General features: G+C 52.6%; 5 protein-coding genes across 5 annotated transcripts; 3 read left to right on the top strand and 2 right to left on the bottom strand.

Annotated features, from left to right (window-relative positions):
- Positions 1-896: 896 nt before the first annotated feature.
- CTRU02_210817 (steroid monooxygenase) lies at positions 897-2,855 on the top strand (the record flags this gene model as incomplete). Its single annotated transcript, XM_036721941.2, has 5 exons — positions 897-1,026; positions 1,083-1,315; positions 1,380-1,520; positions 1,577-2,314; positions 2,370-2,855. The coding sequence occupies 5 exons, from the start codon at positions 897-899 to the stop codon at positions 2,853-2,855; spliced, it is 1,728 nt and encodes a 575-aa protein (XP_036586313.2).
- A 1,091-nt stretch (positions 2,856-3,946) lies between these two features.
- CTRU02_210816 (uncharacterized protein) lies at positions 3,947-9,128 on the top strand (the record flags this gene model as incomplete). The annotated part of the gene is made up of 2 exons (XM_036721942.1): positions 3,947-4,028; positions 4,102-9,128. The coding sequence occupies 2 exons, from the start codon at positions 3,947-3,949 to the stop codon at positions 9,126-9,128; spliced, it is 5,109 nt and encodes a 1,702-aa protein (XP_036586314.1).
- Positions 9,129-9,563: 435 nt separating this feature from the next.
- CTRU02_210815 (uncharacterized protein) lies at positions 9,564-10,765 on the bottom strand (the record flags this gene model as incomplete). Its single annotated transcript, XM_036721943.1, has 2 exons — positions 9,564-10,388; positions 10,439-10,765. The coding sequence occupies 2 exons, from the start codon at positions 10,763-10,765 to the stop codon at positions 9,564-9,566; spliced, it is 1,152 nt and encodes a 383-aa protein (XP_036586315.1).
- A 3,358-nt stretch (positions 10,766-14,123) lies between these two features.
- Positions 14,124-15,321, bottom strand: CTRU02_210814 (uncharacterized protein; the record flags this gene model as incomplete). Its single annotated transcript, XM_036721944.1, has 2 exons — positions 14,124-15,227; positions 15,289-15,321. 2 exons carry the CDS (start codon positions 15,319-15,321, stop codon positions 14,124-14,126), a joined length of 1,137 nt encoding a protein of 378 aa, XP_036586316.1.
- Positions 15,322-16,833: 1,512 nt separating this feature from the next.
- CTRU02_210813 (uncharacterized protein) lies at positions 16,834-17,718 on the top strand (the record flags this gene model as incomplete). Its single annotated transcript, XM_070205516.1, has 2 exons — positions 16,834-17,051; positions 17,289-17,718. 2 exons carry the CDS (start codon positions 16,834-16,836, stop codon positions 17,716-17,718), a joined length of 648 nt encoding a protein of 215 aa, XP_070060759.1.
- Between the last annotated feature and the right edge of the window lie 72 nt (positions 17,719-17,790).

The following is a 17,790-nucleotide window of genomic DNA, read 5'->3' as shown; positions in this document are numbered from 1 at the left end:
AGTTCTCTCTACCACTTTTGGTTGCACTCGTTTATGAACACTACGAACGCCCAGTGTCAGCTCAACAAATCGATTATGATCACACGACACATGGGGAGGTGGCAGGGGGCTGACCTAATTAAAGACATGCTGCAGTAGAGCTTTGGTCTCCGACGTGCAAATGCCGAGGAGTTGGACAAGGAACCGCCAAAAGTCTGCCAAGGGTTGAGGAAACTCAGCAAAAAACATCTTTGGTGTTGGAGCTGTGTGATTCGTTGACGACAGGGAGCAACCCTCCATGATCGCGACATAAATGTTTCCCTTCCCCGCAGAACGCTACGGCTGCAACGTCATGAGCGGACCCGTGCCAAACGATGTGCAGCTCTCCGCACTTGGCTGAGACTTGCCGCAATACAGCTGCACACTAGAGTGCGGATCCGCAATCAATTAGCCCTTTCTCCCGCAGTCAGTCTTGTGGGCTTGAATAAAGCATACTAGGTCGCATTTGGTTGCTTAGCCCTCGGGTCGGTTTTCCGGTGCGGCAGCCACGTAATGAAACCTGGTTTGTAGTTGTACCGGCGGCACACAAGCGCTCCCACAGGCTTTCTATACATAGGGAACTTGTTGTGAATCGCCTCGATGTGGCTTGTGATCCAGATGCGGTTCAGCTTGGGAAGAGCGCTTCCGCAGTAACAGGGAAAACCAAACAGAAATCTATAGTGACTAGCAGTGAAAGTCGTCTGATGTTGTCTTCAAGCGATCTCGATCGAACTAAATATCCTCCGTCCAAAATGATAATGGCGATATAAGACAGCTGTGATGCTCTCTTCCTAAAGTTTGTTGACAGCCTTCTTCACTCGCATTCGAGATCACAACAACGCAAACTGCCCAATCATTTTAGTGATAGCATTGAAATCATGGCGGCATTAACATCAGGAGAAAAGAAGTTCGCGACTGAGTTGACGGATTACTCCTCCCGTCGGCAGACCACTGGCCCTTATGCTGATAATCTTGATGTTGACGTTCTTATTGTTGGTGGGGGATTCGGTAAGCGCATCCTGCAAGGGTAGAGACAGGGGTAAATGCGACTAACAGGAGACGAGGTGGTGTGTTCATGCTAAAGACTCTCCGAGAGATGGGTTTACGAGCCGTCATATACGAAGCGGGGACTTCTCTCGGAGGCACCTGGCGATGGAACCGATACCCCGGGGCACGCGTTGACTCGGAAGTGCCGGAATACGAATTCTCATGGCCTGAAGTCTTCAAGGATTGGACGTGGTCCACTAATTATCCGAATTTCCAGGAGCTGCGGGCTTACTTTGACCATGTCGACAAGGTATTTTCCTTCTTCAAATGAAGAAGAGTAAAGGGGCGTTCACTGCTAAGTATCAGCTTCGCAGGTTCTGAACATCTCCAAAGATTGCTCTTTTGAGACTGTCGTGGTTGGAGCCCAGTTCCAACCCAATGAGGGAAAGTGGCACGTAAAGACAGCCGATGGTCGCTTGGCAAAGAGCAAGTACTTCGTTGTCGCAGCAGGTTTTGTAAGTCAAGCACAGCTCCTGATACTGTTAATGCTGAGGTGTTCATTTATTTGTAGGCATCGAAGCGTTATATCCCGAATTGGCCAGGCGTTGAAAAATTCAAGGGGGTCGTTCATCATTCCTCCTTTTGGCCAGAGGAGGACGTTGACGTCCGTGGCAAAAGATGCGCAGTGATCGGAACTGGCGCGTCCGGCGTTCAAATATCCCAGGAATGGGGCCATCTCGTTGGTGATGAAGGCGAACTGAAGGTCTTCCAGCGTACACCGAATTTGGCCGTACCGATGGGAAAGAGACCTTTGACAGCGGAAGAGCAAAACATTGGCAAATCATGGTACCCGCGTCTGTTCCAACTCCGGGAGAAATGTTACGGTGGATTCTTTTACGGCAAAATTGAAAGAAACACGTTTGACGATTCCCCAGAAGAGCGAGAGGCCTTCTACAGATCTCTCTGGGACCATGGGGGCTTCCGGTTCTGGCTCGGAAATTACAAGGACATGTTTGAAAACGCCGACGCGAACAAAGAGGCCTACAAGTTCTGGTCGCGAAATGTTCGTCTTAGGATTGGCGACGCCAGGAAGAGGGACCTCTTGGCTCCAACTGTTGACAAGATGCCTCATTTCTTCGGAATTAAGAGGCCCTGTTTGGAACAGGACTACTACGAACAATTCAACAAGTCCAACGTGGATGTGATCGACATCAGCAAGAACGGTATTTCCAGCTTTACTGAGACAGGTATCCGGCTAGAGGACGGCACTCACCACGAGTTTGATGTCGTTGCTATTGCCACTGGCTTCGTGAGTATTATCCATCTATTGATATAAAATCTCAGCTGTTGATTTGAGCATTTAGGATATCACAACTGGTGGAATGACGAACATGGGTCTGAAGAGTATCAACAACACATATCTCCAAGACGAATGGAAAGCTGCGGCAAATACCTACTTGGGCACTACGGTCAGCGGCTATCCCAACATGTTCCACATGTACGGCCCACACGGTCCGACTCTTCTCAGCAACGGACCTTCAACCGTTGAGGTCCAGGGCCGATGGATCGCGCACTGCATCCGCAAAATCGAACGAGAGAACATATTGTACATCAACCCGACTGCTGAAGCAACTAAGCATTGGAAACAAAGGATCAACGACATCAGCAACGCTACTTTATTCCCAACCACGAGGTCCACGTATATGGGCGGTTCGATGCCCGGTAAGGCATTTGAGCAGGTCAATTATGCTGCCGGTATCCCTGAATATGCTGTGGAGATTCGGAAAGCATTGGATGGATGGGTTGGCTTCGATATTGCGAAGGACAAAACAGACAGAAGCAGACTCTGAGCTTCGTCAATCAAGGTCATGAAGCTAGCTTAGCGTGCATTTAGGGCATCATTTAGTACGAATATCACATTATGCATGAGCTTCTTTCGAGGGCAAACCCCTCTTGGTTTTGACTTGGTAAGGGTAAGAAGGTATGGCGTATGAGCAGAAAGCATGGTGTGTGTGGAATAAATTGCAATAACTGTTCTGTCATATCTGGCAGTTCTTATGTTCATTTGTGAAATTCAAATCATAGTCACATTTTTGGGATGGTGCGATGTCTTTGTTGTTTTGGTGGACAGGCCAGGCCCCGGCATGTGCTATGTGTCATCCAACTTCGTTTAGTGGAACAATATTAAAGCTCATCTGTGAATAGAATGATAATTCTTTACGAATCGGGCACATCTCGGTCAAAAAGGAAGGGGAATGATTGTGCTGTGCAACTACGTGCATTGTCGAGTAGAAACTCTCTTATCAGTGCGTACTACCTCTGGTCATTTTGCATAAGGCCGAGCTGCAACATTAGATTAAATTTGGCCAAATAAGTAGATGAGAGAGATTCAAATTGAATAGGTAGATATTTGACTTGCAAAGTTATAGCGTTGAGGACGAAGTATATGAGTTAAGAAACATAAAAGTGATCTCAACTACAATACAACGTCTGTGTTAATAATAAATCATGATACTTCATATTATTAGAAGCTCTTCTAAGAAGCGCTGGTGGTCACTTGATCTTGGCCTAAAGTGACTCTTGTCCTCTCTTGAGCCAGCCAGATGAAAGAAAATTCAGATCAAGCAACGTTCCTTCCCGTGTGAAAGTGGTGGAGCTCATTCTTTCCGACCTCAGACAATGTGTACAAATTCACTCTGCTTTTTCCCTTGCCTTTGAAAAGGTGAAAAAAGAATTTTCAACGGCCGTATCTCACGCAAAAGGCGAGTTTTCCACCTCACCTTTCTCCCATCATCACATCGGCACAACACCAACCTTGACGATAATTTGGCCGAGTCTACACTACGCGTTTCATATCTACTAATCTTTTCTATCATTGCCAAAAGGGTTTGTATTTCCCTATTATCGTGCATTTCTCAACTAATCATTGAGAATAGCAACGATGAGAAAACCTTCGCGAAACCGAGTGAGCTTGGCCTCGTTGGCCATTCTCATATCGCAATTCTTCCTGTTCAGCTTTGCGCGTGAGTATTTTTTACTGTCATAACTGGATCTTTGAGGGCCTGAATCAAGTGGATTGCTAATGTTTCTTGTAAGAGGTTACCAATACCCCGGCGACTGCTCTCGATTGCAGCTGTGAGAACCCTGGCACAGCCACCAACATTCTGAACCAAGGAACCACTTCCATCTGCCCTTGCTCATGCAACAAGACTACTCTGATTCCCGTGGTATTCACTACTGTCTTTACGGTCTATGACTCCACCACTTCTCCGGGCTTCATCTTGACATCTGGTCTGAGTTCACTCCCAAACGCCTCGCAGACCAGTGCACCGCTCTCCGAGAGCTCAGCCACTGGCAAGTTGCTCTCTACCGCATCTCAAAGCAACATTGCTATCACTATTTCCACTCGTCAGTCCATTGATGTATTCACGAGTGATGGCTTCTCAACCTCTAGCCAGTCAAGTTCAGCCAGCCTTCAATCTTCTGAGCATGTTGAATCGATCCCGAGCACGCAGGACAGCAGCCAGGTTCCCGACAGCCCTTTATCTTCTTTCAGCTCGTCACAATCATTGGTCCGTTCAGAACCGCGCTCATCATCTTGGATGACCTTTCCGGTCCCCACTACCCCCATTACAACGGGTGAGACAACTCGATCTGCCAGTCCTATTGCATCTCAAACCATGCCAGCTGAGACTGGTGATGCCTTCACTAGCAGCATCCCAGCAACACCTACACAAACCTCCGTTCCTGTTCTGGTCTCCTCTGCAGGACAACCGTCTGTCACCACATCTGCAGCGCCAGTGGTTGTTCCACATGGTGGTACTATCACAGTTGAGCCTCTGACAGCAACCAGAGCCGAGGCTGATGGAAGCTACAAGACCACAAGCGTTACTTGGCTTTCGATTGACGTACCTGGAACAGTCACTTCAGAGGGTCAAGCCATCCCTACTGTCTTTCCTGCCTGGAGATGTATCTCACTTGACGTCTGCAATCCAACCTGCCTGGTTCCTGACGAAGTCTGCCTACCCGCACCAGCTGCCAATCCCAACGGCTACCCTTGGCCGGAGAAGCCTGCTCATATTCCATCTCCGGAACACGGGGTAACTGTTCCTGCTTCTCAGGCCACATCTCAGGTACTCTCTTCTCAGATGTCTTCTTTTCAGATGTCCTCTTCTCAGATGTCTGCTTCTCAAGCATCTTCACTTCATGAGTCTGCCCAAACCACCAAGTCGATCAACTCTGATTCCAAGTCTCAATCGACCGAGGGTGGTGACTCGCCTGCGAAGACTACGAAGAAGGACGAGAAGCAAACCACACATCCCCCAGACAAACCGCAGAAGACTACGACTCAGCCTACTTCCACAACTACAACTACCAGTCAAGGTGGTGGTGATGGAGGCGGCGACGGTGATGATGATGAAGAAGATGAGGACGAGAAAGAAATCAATGAGATGAGAGGTGATATCGACCTAGACGACGGCTTCTTCCTATTCTTCATCAACATCTTTGGATGGGGTGTACGGTCCCGCCTGCGATTTCTATTCAATCTTCCCAACTGGGGTAGAGGCGGAGGCGGCGGCGGCGGCGGTGGTGGTGGTGGTGGTGGTGGTGGTGGTGGTGGTGAGGGCAATAAGCCCGACGACCCTAAGCCGTCAACTTCAAAGGCTAAGTCTTCATCTTCCTCGTCTTGCTCAACTACCTATACCCTGGCTCCTCACTGCACGCAGCCTTGCGTCGTCTCTCACATCTCCAACCTCGGGACATCCAGCTTGACAACAAGCTGCGCAATCGCAACTTGCCGCACCACAGAACTTTGCACGAGCATTCGCACAACGACAACGACAACCTACACGACTGAGAAGCCAGAGAGAACAAATGGCTGCAAGCCCAATTCGTGCCCTGCCTGCAAAAACAGCAAAGTGAGAAACAATGACGGTCTTTCGCGGCGCTACATCCCCGAGGACGTCATCGTGAAGGATGAACTCACGACGCCCGAGACTTGGCCCGAAGGCGAATTCGAATGGTGGGAGAACATGCGTCGTGTGGTGAAGTTTTATGGCCCGGGATACAATGAGGACAGCTCGGTGAACATGGATTCCTCAAGTGCTTTTGATGAGTTCGGCGAATACCCCAAAGGCGGCGGTGCCGGACCTGTATGGGGATGTACATTGGTCATCGTCTTCTCGCCTAAGGGCGTGTATACAAACCATCTATGGGAAATCCCCAGCTTCGATATCCCCAGGGCAGATAGGCGATTGTTCTCTCGCAACCCGGCGCACGACGTGGATTATTACTTTGAACAGAACGTCGAGTATTTCCTCCAACATGGGTCTTCGCGCCAACCTTGGCAAGTGCAGTATCCTGCCCTGGGAGACCTGGTCAAAGATGGGGCAAAGCTCAGTCCGAAGGATGTCAAATTCTTCCGTGTCATTGTCTTTGGCCCCGAGACAGTTACCGGGGACTTGGAATACGTGCCAAGGTACAAGGCCATGCTCGACATCTTCACCGAGAAGATGAACATAGAAAAGAAGCACATCTCCTTCTACTCGTACAAACGCAGAGAGGAACTGGGCGATGATTACAACTTCAACGAGGACAACAGCACGCCCCCGCCAGATTTCCGTGACGCAGACCCTTGGGCTGGTCTCTTATCCTGGCTGTACACGCCCAAAGGCGAGAGCGGCAAGAGGGAACTCATCGTTCGCTTCGAGAGAGATGTTGTACACCGTGTTGGCTGGTGTAGTGATGGACGGGGCTCTAGTCCTGATGAGTCTCCTTCCGATCCACCTCCTGAGAAGAGACAGGTTTCTGAACTCAACGCGAATTCTCCCAATTCCAGCTTTTTCGAATTGAGTCTCGACAGAAATCTCAACAGGCGTCAAGACAATTCCTGTCCAAGTCATCACTACTGCATGGCTGACTGTCCAGATTCCGTCTGTGGGCTGCTTCCGCGTAGTGAAGCCAACATATCCGCAGACGGGCTTGAGAAACGCCAGATTCTTCTTCCCGAACAAATCCCCACGGACGCCGAACAATATCTCACGACGGACAGGATCATCGAACCGCATGAATCGGCCGAAGGCGAACTCCGTTGGTATACTTCCATGCGAAGTGTGGTGGATGACTTCGGCCCCGGCTACGGCTCCAATGGACAGGACTACAACGTGTGGTCCACCAGCGAGGTGACCTTCTTTGACCTCGAGAAGACCGGCGAGTATTCCGGTGGCCGTCCTCGCTTCGGCGGCGCGGGGCCTATCTGGGGTTGCTCCATCATTGTCGTTGCGTCTCCAGCGGGCGTCTGGACAAGCCACATGTGGGAGGTCCCGTCTCATTCGCGAGGCGAGGAGGAGCCCCCATTCTTCGAGAGGGCCAGGCGAAGGTATCCCAGACCTACGCATGAGTACATACAGAAAGACATTATCGATTTTCTCTCCACCGGGAACCACTGGGGTAATCGCAGGAGTGTTGACGCAGACATAGATCCTCACGAGAACCCGGGTCTTCACGATGCCTTCCAGTCAGGCGGTATCTTTAACATCCAGGAATGGGAGTGGGTGCGGGTCATTATTCTCTCGCGCTCTCTCGATAACATGCGCACGCCACAAGTCTACTACGGGCAAGTCGTCAGCTACATGTACGAGAAGTTCCTCCGATGGGGTGTCCCCACGGAGAACATTCAAGTCCGGGCTTACGTCGTCCATAATAGAGACACCCACGGAGCAGAAAATCCTCAGTACGGCTTGCTCAACTGGCAGTATCACCCCAAGAACCCGGTGAACGGAGTCGAACAGAAGACGCTCCGCATCCGATTCGAGAAGGACATCATTTTTGAAAAGTCGTGGTGTGGCGATGGATACAGGGGCACGACACCTCCCAGCAACCCTGGAACACCTCCGGGAAGCCCTACCGGGAACCCGCTGGTCAAACGCGAAGACGACGACGTTGCGGTCTGCAAACTGGCTCTTAAACCAGACACATCGAGCGCCTTCACGCGCACGACACCTGCTCTGCCGCGTCCCACCGCCCCATGTGTCTTTGATCTCGAATGCGCTTCCCTCAGCTGCCCCGAGAACAGACAAGCCAAGTGTTATCACGAACTTTGCCGCTGTGTGATCGCAGAGAGAAATGGCGACATCACTCTCACGACGGACTTCTCCCGAATCAGCCACACACCTTGGACAACCGTGCCGCTCTCTCGTTCTCAGACCACCAACTCAGCTGCGGTCTCTCTGACTACAGGCACTTCCTCCGGAACAATCTCAACTTGGACGTCCAGCCCGTCAACGAGCCTCCTCTCATCCTCCAGCCCAACCACCTCAACAGGCATCTCGTCCTTCACAAGCGGAGCCCCTATACCATCCGATTTCCCCGGTTCCGGAGCATCCTGCGTCACAGTTAACGACTGTTCCAGCCTCCAATGCCCCGACAATAAGTACCTTTCTTGCAGGGCACAGCTATGGAGTCCTCAGCTAGGCTGCTACTGCGTGGAACGGCCCAAGCAACAGGAGTCGTGCTCCCGGGAAGAAGACTGCAACGAGATGAACTGCAACCCAAACCACTACCCTTCGTGTAAGCAATCCGGCACGTCATCCGTCTGCGTCTGCGAGCCGTACCCGGCGATGATCGGCACCTCTTGCACCGCCGACAACCACTGCGCCGGCGTGGTCTGCGACAACCCGGCCACGCACTCCGGCTACTGCGACAAGGGTCTCTGTACTTGCATGGCCTTCTTCCACGAGGGCTTCGCCTGCGGCCTCATCAACGTGTGCGAGTTCATCCGCTGCAACGAGACGCATCCGTACAAGAGCTGCGCGGCCGACAAGACCTGCCGGTGTTCCGCGCAGTTGCCGTCCCAGCGGCGGAAGAAGCGCGATGCGTGTACGGATGATGAGCAGTGCAAGGGCATCGGCTGCGTTGGCGCAACTGGTCGGGAGGTCTGCGTGAACGGTGTTTGCGACTGCAGTGCAAACCTTGACGGCAGTACCATCGACAATTGCGAGAGCGACGGGGACTGCAGCGATGTGTCCTGCCCCGAGCTGGATGGCATGGTTGCAAAGTGCCGTGAGCGTTGCGGGACCGGCCAGGTCTTGGGCTGCGAGAAGGGATGCGTCTGCAAAGACTGAGAGGTTTAGAATTCTCGATGTCGTTTCCGTCGGCAGGGAATCTTGATATATATCCGGATCCAGTTGGCAGCTCGAGATGAGCTTGAAAAGGGAACAAGCATTGAGTAGATTCTGCCGCTAGGGCATTAATTCACATAGACAATTACAAGACTTTGTCATTCAGAAAGCGTGACCATCATGGCGCTATAACACAAACAAGTAAGATACTCAGGGTTTGCTCTGGAGATATCAATGGGGCAAATGTGTGTCGTGATAAAAGTGTATTCTCATTACTAAATAAGTCATGGACCAGGTTTACTCCTGGTCAGAGAGGAATGATACCCCCTTCAAAGTCCTGAACGCCATTTTCCGTTCATCAAGCCGTAATCCATGCACACTCGTCCCGACTCTAGCAATGATTCCGGGTATCAGTAACGCTGCTACCGAGAGACTTGCTCATGGGTTCAGTCCCGAGCTCGCCGCACTCTCTCCAACCTGCACCTCCTCCTCCGGCACGCCAACGGCAACGCTGCTAGCGACGCTCATGGTGGTCAAAGACCGCTCCCTCTCACCACCCGGCCGTTCTCTACGTCCGGCAACGCCTGCTCCGCTGGCGGGAGTCAAGCCCACGCCGGCTCCGGTTGTGGCACTGCTGATACTCTCGCTCCTCTCCCGGCCAGCGTTGGCACCCTTCTCCCTGACCAGCTTTTCCAGCTCGCGTATGCGCTGCTTCAAGATCTCATTCTCCTTCTTGGCATTTTCCAGCTCTTGTCTATGTAACGCCGTCTCCTCATACCGCGACGTGGCGGGCATCAGGCCTGGCGATAGCTGTGATTCGCTTCCTCCTGGCGTGGGAACCATTGAGCTGGTACCAGTCTGCTGTTGTGGGAGTCGCTGCTGTTGGAAATAGGTCATGCCGCTGGCGCTCGGGTCCAGGTGCTGTTGCGAGAGCGCTGGAGAGGACGACAGACTGTGTCGTGACGCAACGCTGTCCTGGCGAACGGGAATCGAGGGACGGGGGATCGGGACGGACGCGGTGGAAGCAGCTGCGGAGCCGGCAAGGGCGGTCTGGCTGCGTGTGCTCGCATTCGAGGCCGTGCGGTGGTGGCGGCGAGAGCTATTCGACGGGACGGCGGGGGTGGAGAAGGCCGCGCCGGAAAGGAGGTGGGTGTCGGCGGGTGGCTCGGCGGCGTTGGATGCGGAGGTCGAGGAGGCATTGGAGACTACGGAAGCATTTTGTGCGGCGCGAAGGAGTTGAAGCTCACGGATGAGCCGGTTGACCTTTGTTTTCAGTTAGACTTGCGGATGAGACACTACGTCGCACCACGTACCACTGCTTCCTGCTCCTTCTCAAGCTGCATATGGAGGTCGGATGCGGTCAAGGGTCGTGGGTGACGGATAGGACCTGGGCCGGAGACGGAAGGCTCGGGGGCGATCGGAGGCGATGTGGCTGCAACTGGACCCATGGTTGGCGACGGAAGAGACGGATTAGAGGCACTCGGGTTGTTGACGGTATTCTGGTTCGAGGGGAGGATGTTGAGGGAGGGCGACTCTGAGGAATGGCCCGGAGCTGGGGGCGGCGGCATATTGTGAGAGGAAGAGCGCCGAGAGGCGTTTAGGGGATGTGGCGAGGCGGGTACGGTGTTAAGATCAGGCATTGCGAATGTTGAAAGCAATGGAGATAATAGAGATGGTGTTTGTTGGATTGTACAAGTTGACGTGAGGATGTTGGTTTTGTTTAGAGTATTTGGTTGCCAGGTGATGGTGTGAAGGCTATAGTCAGACGCGGATTGTGTGTATTTGGTCGCGGTCAACACGCCATGAGTCGTCCAATCTTAAGTGACGGATTATTTGTTTGTCTGGTTGCTTGATCTGGAGCTCCATTCATGCTTCATGCTTCATGCGTCGGTCGTTTCCCCACATGGAACCCGAAGGAGATAAGGCAAGCCACAACCCCGCTTCTGCCGTGACGCCACAGCGCCACATGTGGTGTCTTATCGATAAGAGATCTCGGAGAATGATATGATCCGATCCGCCTTATCTCCAAAGTACTTTGTACTTCTTCCTCTCCATGCCTTGGCTTCCACTGCAACCTTCGGCCCTTGTCAACACATGTGACACGACGGCCCCCGATCGAGAACCTCAATCACCGATCCGACGTTGTATCGCCCGTGGTGCAAAGTTTATGCTGCGCAAGTGTCACAATCCCTTCCCGCAAAACTACAGCCCTACCGCATCTCACCAAAGACTGGGTTCCCGCACCATCACTAAGCCGACGCCGCGTTCCTTTGAGCTTGTCCCAACGACGCCATCACCAACGGTCTCAATCGCAACTCAGAAAACAAAACGGTACAACCGTATTCCGAGCTGGGATCATGGCCGACACTGACGAACACCTGTCAGCGCCATAATTTATTGCCTGCCGCGAGGTCCGCAGATCAGCGGTCATCATCGCTATGCAATAACGGCATCATCCTGACATTAAAAGTGGACGAAGCTCCGTGACACGTCGATAACGGAGTCAGTCCACCGTTTTGGCTGCAGATCACCCACCGTTTCATCAAATGTGGCTGCGTCATTAGCGCCCGCGCCACACGGTTTCCCGCTACCTGCCCCGCTTTTGACGTTGCATGGACCAAATTCCGCCTGGATCCAGCAACATCCCTTCTCGAGTCCAGAGAATAACACTTCACCCGACGCTCTGCTCGCTCCGGCGCTTTTGCTCCGTGTGGACGTCTCATCCCTTGTCCACGCAGCAGCCCATGTCGACCAGACCCCCTAGCACAGTTTCTTCCTATGTCGCTTACGGTCATTTTGAGTACGCGTCTGGTCATAGCTTCAGCATCGATCTCGATCTGACCTGATGGTCGGTTGTCTCTCATCTTTCATTTCACGGAGGCATGCACATGCCAGATAAAAGCATCCCACCGTCGCACTTTGTTCCATTGCTCTGGTACGGGGCTTTGCTCCGTCAAACTTCGTCTGAACTAACTGGGAGAACTTGCACTGCATTCGCATTGCTTGGAAATGCCGTCCAGCTAGGCTTCATAACATGCCCAGATATGATCGATGGCGGGTGCGACGCGGCGGCGGCGAAAAGCGGCACGGAACACGACTCAAAAGAATGGGGCTTCCCCCTCCTCGTCCTGGTCTAGATTCTGCTGCGGGCCATCCGTTACTTTACCATTAACGCTGTTTTTCCGGGTGTTCTGGGGGTGGCCCTGCAATTACCCGCTGTCAAGACCGTGAGGGAACACCAAAAAACAGGTTTTAAACCCTGCCATCGGCGCTGGGTGGTGGGCACCGGATGAGGCTGAAATGTTTCATCATTGGACCTCGACCGCAATAGTGACTGCATCGTGATGAATTTCGGCCGACTTGGGCGGATCGGGGGCTGAAATGATGATTCGTGGGTATGCTGAACCGAGGACTGACGGAAAGGGCATGTAGACCGTCCACCGGCTACCAGCCACGAATGCGCAGCAAAGCAGAATGTCCCAAGACGGAGGGCGTCCAGGCGGGCGTATCCATGCCAAACGAGCTCGTCAAGCATTTACACTGTGATACCGTTCTGGCGAAATTGAACGGCCATAACACCGACGCAAAACAAAAATAATCACGACAGAGATGAGATTTGAACTCATGCGGCCGAAGCCATGTGATGGCGAGATTAGTTCGAGTCACACCCATTAACCACTCTGGCACTCTGCCCCTGTATTCGATGGAGAGTTGCAGTCACGATGGAGCTCAAGACGTTGCGAACACCTGCCAGCCAGGTGGGTTGGGTTTTGTGGGTTCAGGTTACGGTGTGTTTAGACAAAGTTGGTCATTTGTGGGCGCCTAAAATTACACTTGGGCAGTAGCATAGATCTGATCCGCCGCTAAATCTGACAAGTCCCGATTCGCTGTGGTTGACAAAAAAAAAAAAAAAAAACCAAGCACTCAACCACGATATTTCTCCATGCCGTCAAACACCGTCTTTCAGGATAGAGAAAACGAAAATAAAAAAAAAACGAGATACTGCCAAATACGTCAAAGACAGTAAAACTCTTGGTAAAGCCGTGATAAGATGAAACAAAAGAAACTCGTCACTGTGCGCTCTTGACGCAATGGTTTTCGCCGTTATGCCGTTACAAAATCTTGGGGGGGATGTGTCGTTTTGGTGAAGAGTTAAATATTTCCCATCGTGATGATGCCGGGAACTCCTGGAAAAGGAGTTAAAGTTTTGGACGGGATGGTTTTCTTTTTCTTTTTTCTTTTCTTTTCTTTTTTTGGTTGGCGAAAAACAGACAGGATTCATAGTCCCTCACTAATCCATGTCGCTATGCAGTTAGCCTTATGAACGAAGTTTCCAAAAAGTTATCTTGATCCAAACTCTGACGCAAAGAAATATTCGCCCCGTAGCACGGCGGCCCGAGGGGGTGTTTTCTGTCTGTTTTTTTTTTTTTTTTTTTGCCTTTCTTCTCATCTTACGAGTTTCCTCGTGTCGTCGTCATGGAGCGAGTCAAGATATCCTCGACTAGTCCAGACGCAGACGCAGCGAAAAAGAAAAAGAAAGGAACAGATTCCCCCAACCGCTCGCTCGGGTCCGGTTAAAAGCTTGGGAACGGGGTAATTTGCGAACTATCGCATAACCGTAACAAGGCACTCAATGGCATCCTCTTGGAACGCCGCGCCCGTTTTCGGGGGGAGGAAATGTGTGGTGGCAGCGGAGTGGGGACCGCCGGGGTCAACTCCGTAACTGCAGTTGTCACAGTGTAGAGGAGAGAGCCCGTTTTGAAGGGCTTTTGTTTTTCTCCCACCACCCACCCCACTGACACGGTCACCGTTCGATGCAGCGCCTCGCCCGAGTTCCGGTGATCGCATTACATGACACACGACAACAGAGCTGGAATGGGCAGAAAGCGAATTCATGGCGGGCAGAAAATTCGAGTCGCGCACGCAGCACACAAAACCAAAAGGGAGATAGTACAGAGAAGAGAAGAAAACACAAAAAAAAAAAAAAAGGTAGAAAACTTACAGCAAAGCCAGCGTGAGATCACCGTGGATCTTAGCCTTGAGGGTAATTTCGATATCCAGGTTGAGGTCGAGCCTCAGCTTGAGCGGGTTCTTTCCGCCGCTGTCGCCGCCGCCCTGCTGCATCATCTGCTGTTGTTGCATCATCTGTTGCTGCTGCATCTGCTGCTGCTGTTGCATCTGCTGCTGGCGGTAGTTGTCCTCGCCGCCGCCTTGTTGGCGACGGCCGCCGCGCTGCATCATCTGGTTGTTCTTCTGGTAGGGGTCGTCGTTGGTGTAACCCTTGCTCCGCGGCGTCTGGCCGTCGCGCTTATCTTGTTGACCCGACGTCGTGTAGTTGCCGCCGTCTCCCTCCTCCTCCTCTTCATCTTCGTCGTAGTCATCGTCGTCATCGTAGTCTTCCTCATCCTGGTCGTCGCCAGAGTAGTAGTCGTCATCGTAGACTCCCTCGTCATTTTCATCATCGTCGTAGTACTCTCCGCCTTCTTCGTCATCGTAGTCCTCGCCGTCTTGGTCATCATGAAGCTCCGTGGGCTCTTCGGCCTCGGCTTCCTGCTCCGTGCGGCCGGAGTCTCGCGACCGCACCTTCGCGGGCTCCTGTTGCTTCTGGTCCTCGGGCTTCTTGTCGTTGTCGACGTTGTCGCCCTCTTGCGACTCGGACTCATCCTGTACCTGAGCCTGCTGCTGCGACTTCTTGTCGGCCTCCTGGCCGGGCTTCTGCTCCTCTTCGGCGGGCTTCTTCTGCTGCTCATCTTGCGGCTTCGCCTCATCGCCAGGCTTCTTGTCGTCCTCTAGTGATTGCTGCTGATCTTCAGGCTTCTTCTCATCACTGCTGCCGGGGGCGTTCTCCTCGGCCTTCTTCTCTTCAGTGTTGTTGTCATTGTTGTCATTGCTGTCACTGCCCATGGATTCCGTGGGGTTGTTGAACTCGCCAACAGGCGTTGTGCCTTCAGGCTTGCTTTCCTCGGGCTTGTTCTCTTCGGGCTTGCTGTCCTCGGGTTTGCTCTCCTCGGGCTTGCTCTCTTCAGGCATGGTCTCTTCAGGCTTGTTCTCCTCAGGCTTGGAGCTGTTCTCGCCGGCCTGCTGCTGTGCAGCTTGACCCTTCTTGACAATGTCAACTCAATGGGTTCACACACTTCACTCACACACACCTACGACAACATACCTTGTTCTTGTTCCTGGCCATTGTGTCGTCCATAAATGTGGTGATACTTTAAAAACTGTGGTATATCGGTTTACGCAGGATAAGATGATGCGCAAAATGGTGATTTATTCATAAAACTTAAAGAACCGGAAGTGGAAAAGACCATCCAGAAGTGAGAAAGTAAGTAGCTACAGGCCGGCCCATCCATCACTTAAAGCAGATCCGCACTTGCGAAGAAAATCAAGCTTGCTTTCCCCGAGCATTACCTCACACCCCTCACTCACCCGCAAACCTGCGAGGCTGATACCCGTGACGCAATAGGGCGTGAGTGTGTGGGAAACCAACCCAGACGGGATATAAAAAAAAAAAAAAAAAAGGGGACCCAGCTTTGAGCAACCGGGGGGCCGCAAGCTCACGGAGTAACTAAGGTGAGCAGCATCAATGGCCTAGGTGTAAGGGCCCCAAGTAACCATCTGGGTCTCCCGGCCGGCTTCGTGGCCGGGCAGGCGAACCAAGCACATTGGACCCGCGGTGTGATATCACTCGACGCCGGGTTTAGATGTGTGACCCTGCGAAAGCAGGATTTCCTATCCGAACACCCCCCCCCCCCTCGAGGAGGGGGGACGCGGTCTCGATCGACAGGGTCCAGAGGTGCAAGTTGGCAAGCAACGCAAGAGAAGAATTAGTATAGAAGGGGGAAGGGGGGTGGTGGTTCGGCATAAGGTGGAATAGAACTTGATGGAAATGACGTCAAAGCCCTTCTAGGACGAGCATGAGATGTATGACTGGCACTGGTTCGCGTTGTTCGCCGAGGGGGAGACAATGCAAGAAAGCTCAGAGGTGAGCTAGCTAAGCTATCCCTGTCGAGTAGAGGTGTGTACCGTATCAATCGCCGACCAACCGATCAGCCAACACGAAAAGGAAAAAAAGGTGAAGTCAAAGCATAGTAATTGCAAAATGACGTATTCCACAGTCCCATTTGGGGGTGTGTAAATAAACGGCCACGCCAGAACGTGACATGCGGACCCAGTAAAGATGCAAAAACGAACGGTCTGGACAACTTGCATGTGTGGACCAGGTGTGGTGGGCTGACCCCAGACAGGGATTCCCGAAACGGGCATCTCGATCCCAACGGCCGGGTGTAGGTGCAGATTGTAAGAACGGACGAAGGAGAGACAGGGCGCTGATATGATGACCACACACGAACCCCGTCAACCACCAAAAAAAAAACCATCTCTGCTTCATGGGAACCCGACCCCGTAAACCTGTTTGTTCGCCCTTGCTTGGTGGTTTCTTTCTCTTCGCCGTCGCCCGCGCGTCTTCGCTCGGCAGAAGCCTTGAAGCTAGACGCTCTGCAACTTGTATCCGAAAAAAGATACTCACTCTTCCTCCTCCTCCTCCTCCTCCACCAAACACGTCGACTCACAAGCCAACAGCGGAACCCCCGGCTGACCCACGGTTGACATTCCCGAGTCCCGAACTAAGAGACATTCGAGACCTCCCGTTAAGCCCCTCCCTGAAGCCCTACTTTTCCCACTCTTCTTTTGCGTTCGAGAAGGTCGAAACATGGTCATCGGCTTGTTGGCTATCGCCGCCATTCCCACAGTCATCGGCACCGGGCAAGCCGTCAGCGCTCAGAAGAAGCAGAATGCCGCCGCAAAAGAGCAGGCCAAGTTCAGCCTTACGGCGACCATGACCATTGACGGGAAGCGAGAAGAAGCTCCATGCGTCCTCGTCGAGAACAAGGCACGTCCCACCGCTCTCTTCTCTCTCTCCTGTTCTGGCTGCATCTGCAGCCTTCCAACCCCCTCCACCTCGCGGCATTCTTGCTTTTTTCTCTCTCTTTCTCCGTTTGAACACACCACCCCCTAGTATGGTTTCGGAGCCACATCCACCACACCCACTCTCTCCTTGATCAGGCCCCCAGCCTCCTTCGAGCCACCCCAGTCACTTACCATTGTTCAACCTGCACCCAAAACCTAGCTGCAAATCCTCCGTCGAGACTAACCTGTAGTTGACTGACCGAAACAAAAACAGCTCTGGATAAACCATAGTATGGCACCAGCCCCAGGCCACAAGTTTTCAGGGTATTACTTCAACTACCCCTGCGAGGAGCAGTACCGAGGGCTGGTATCAACCATCTCCGACGACCCGCCAATGTTGAATTGGATCTACGTCGACGCGGACACACGAGCTGTCCGCCACGGGGGCCGCAAAGACACCATCGGCCACGTCATAGGGCCGTGGGGCTGGACGGACGATGATAAATATCTTTCTTTGCGAGGTAGTGGCATGGGGTTTGTGGCCGTGCTGGAGGACGATGGCAGATGGGCAGTCTATTGGGACCCGGACGGGAGGTTACGGCAAGGGTATGAGCCAGATGAGTGTGTTGAGATTGTCCTGAGGCGCCAGATGGCGCTAGGTATCGAAAGTGCCTATGTTAGAGACTAGAATAGCAAAGTAAGTCTATCTGTATTACCGAAAACAGAAACGAGACGGGAAGACGAGAAGAGGGAGAGAAAG

The sequence above is a fragment of the Colletotrichum truncatum genome (assembly GCF_014235925.2).
Source record: "Colletotrichum truncatum strain CMES1059 chromosome Unknown Contig_0007, whole genome shotgun sequence".
NCBI lineage: Eukaryota > Fungi > Ascomycota > Sordariomycetes > Glomerellales > Glomerellaceae > Colletotrichum > Colletotrichum truncatum.
Note: the sequence above shows the minus strand (reverse complement) of the source record. Positions and strands in the feature narration are given on the sequence as shown.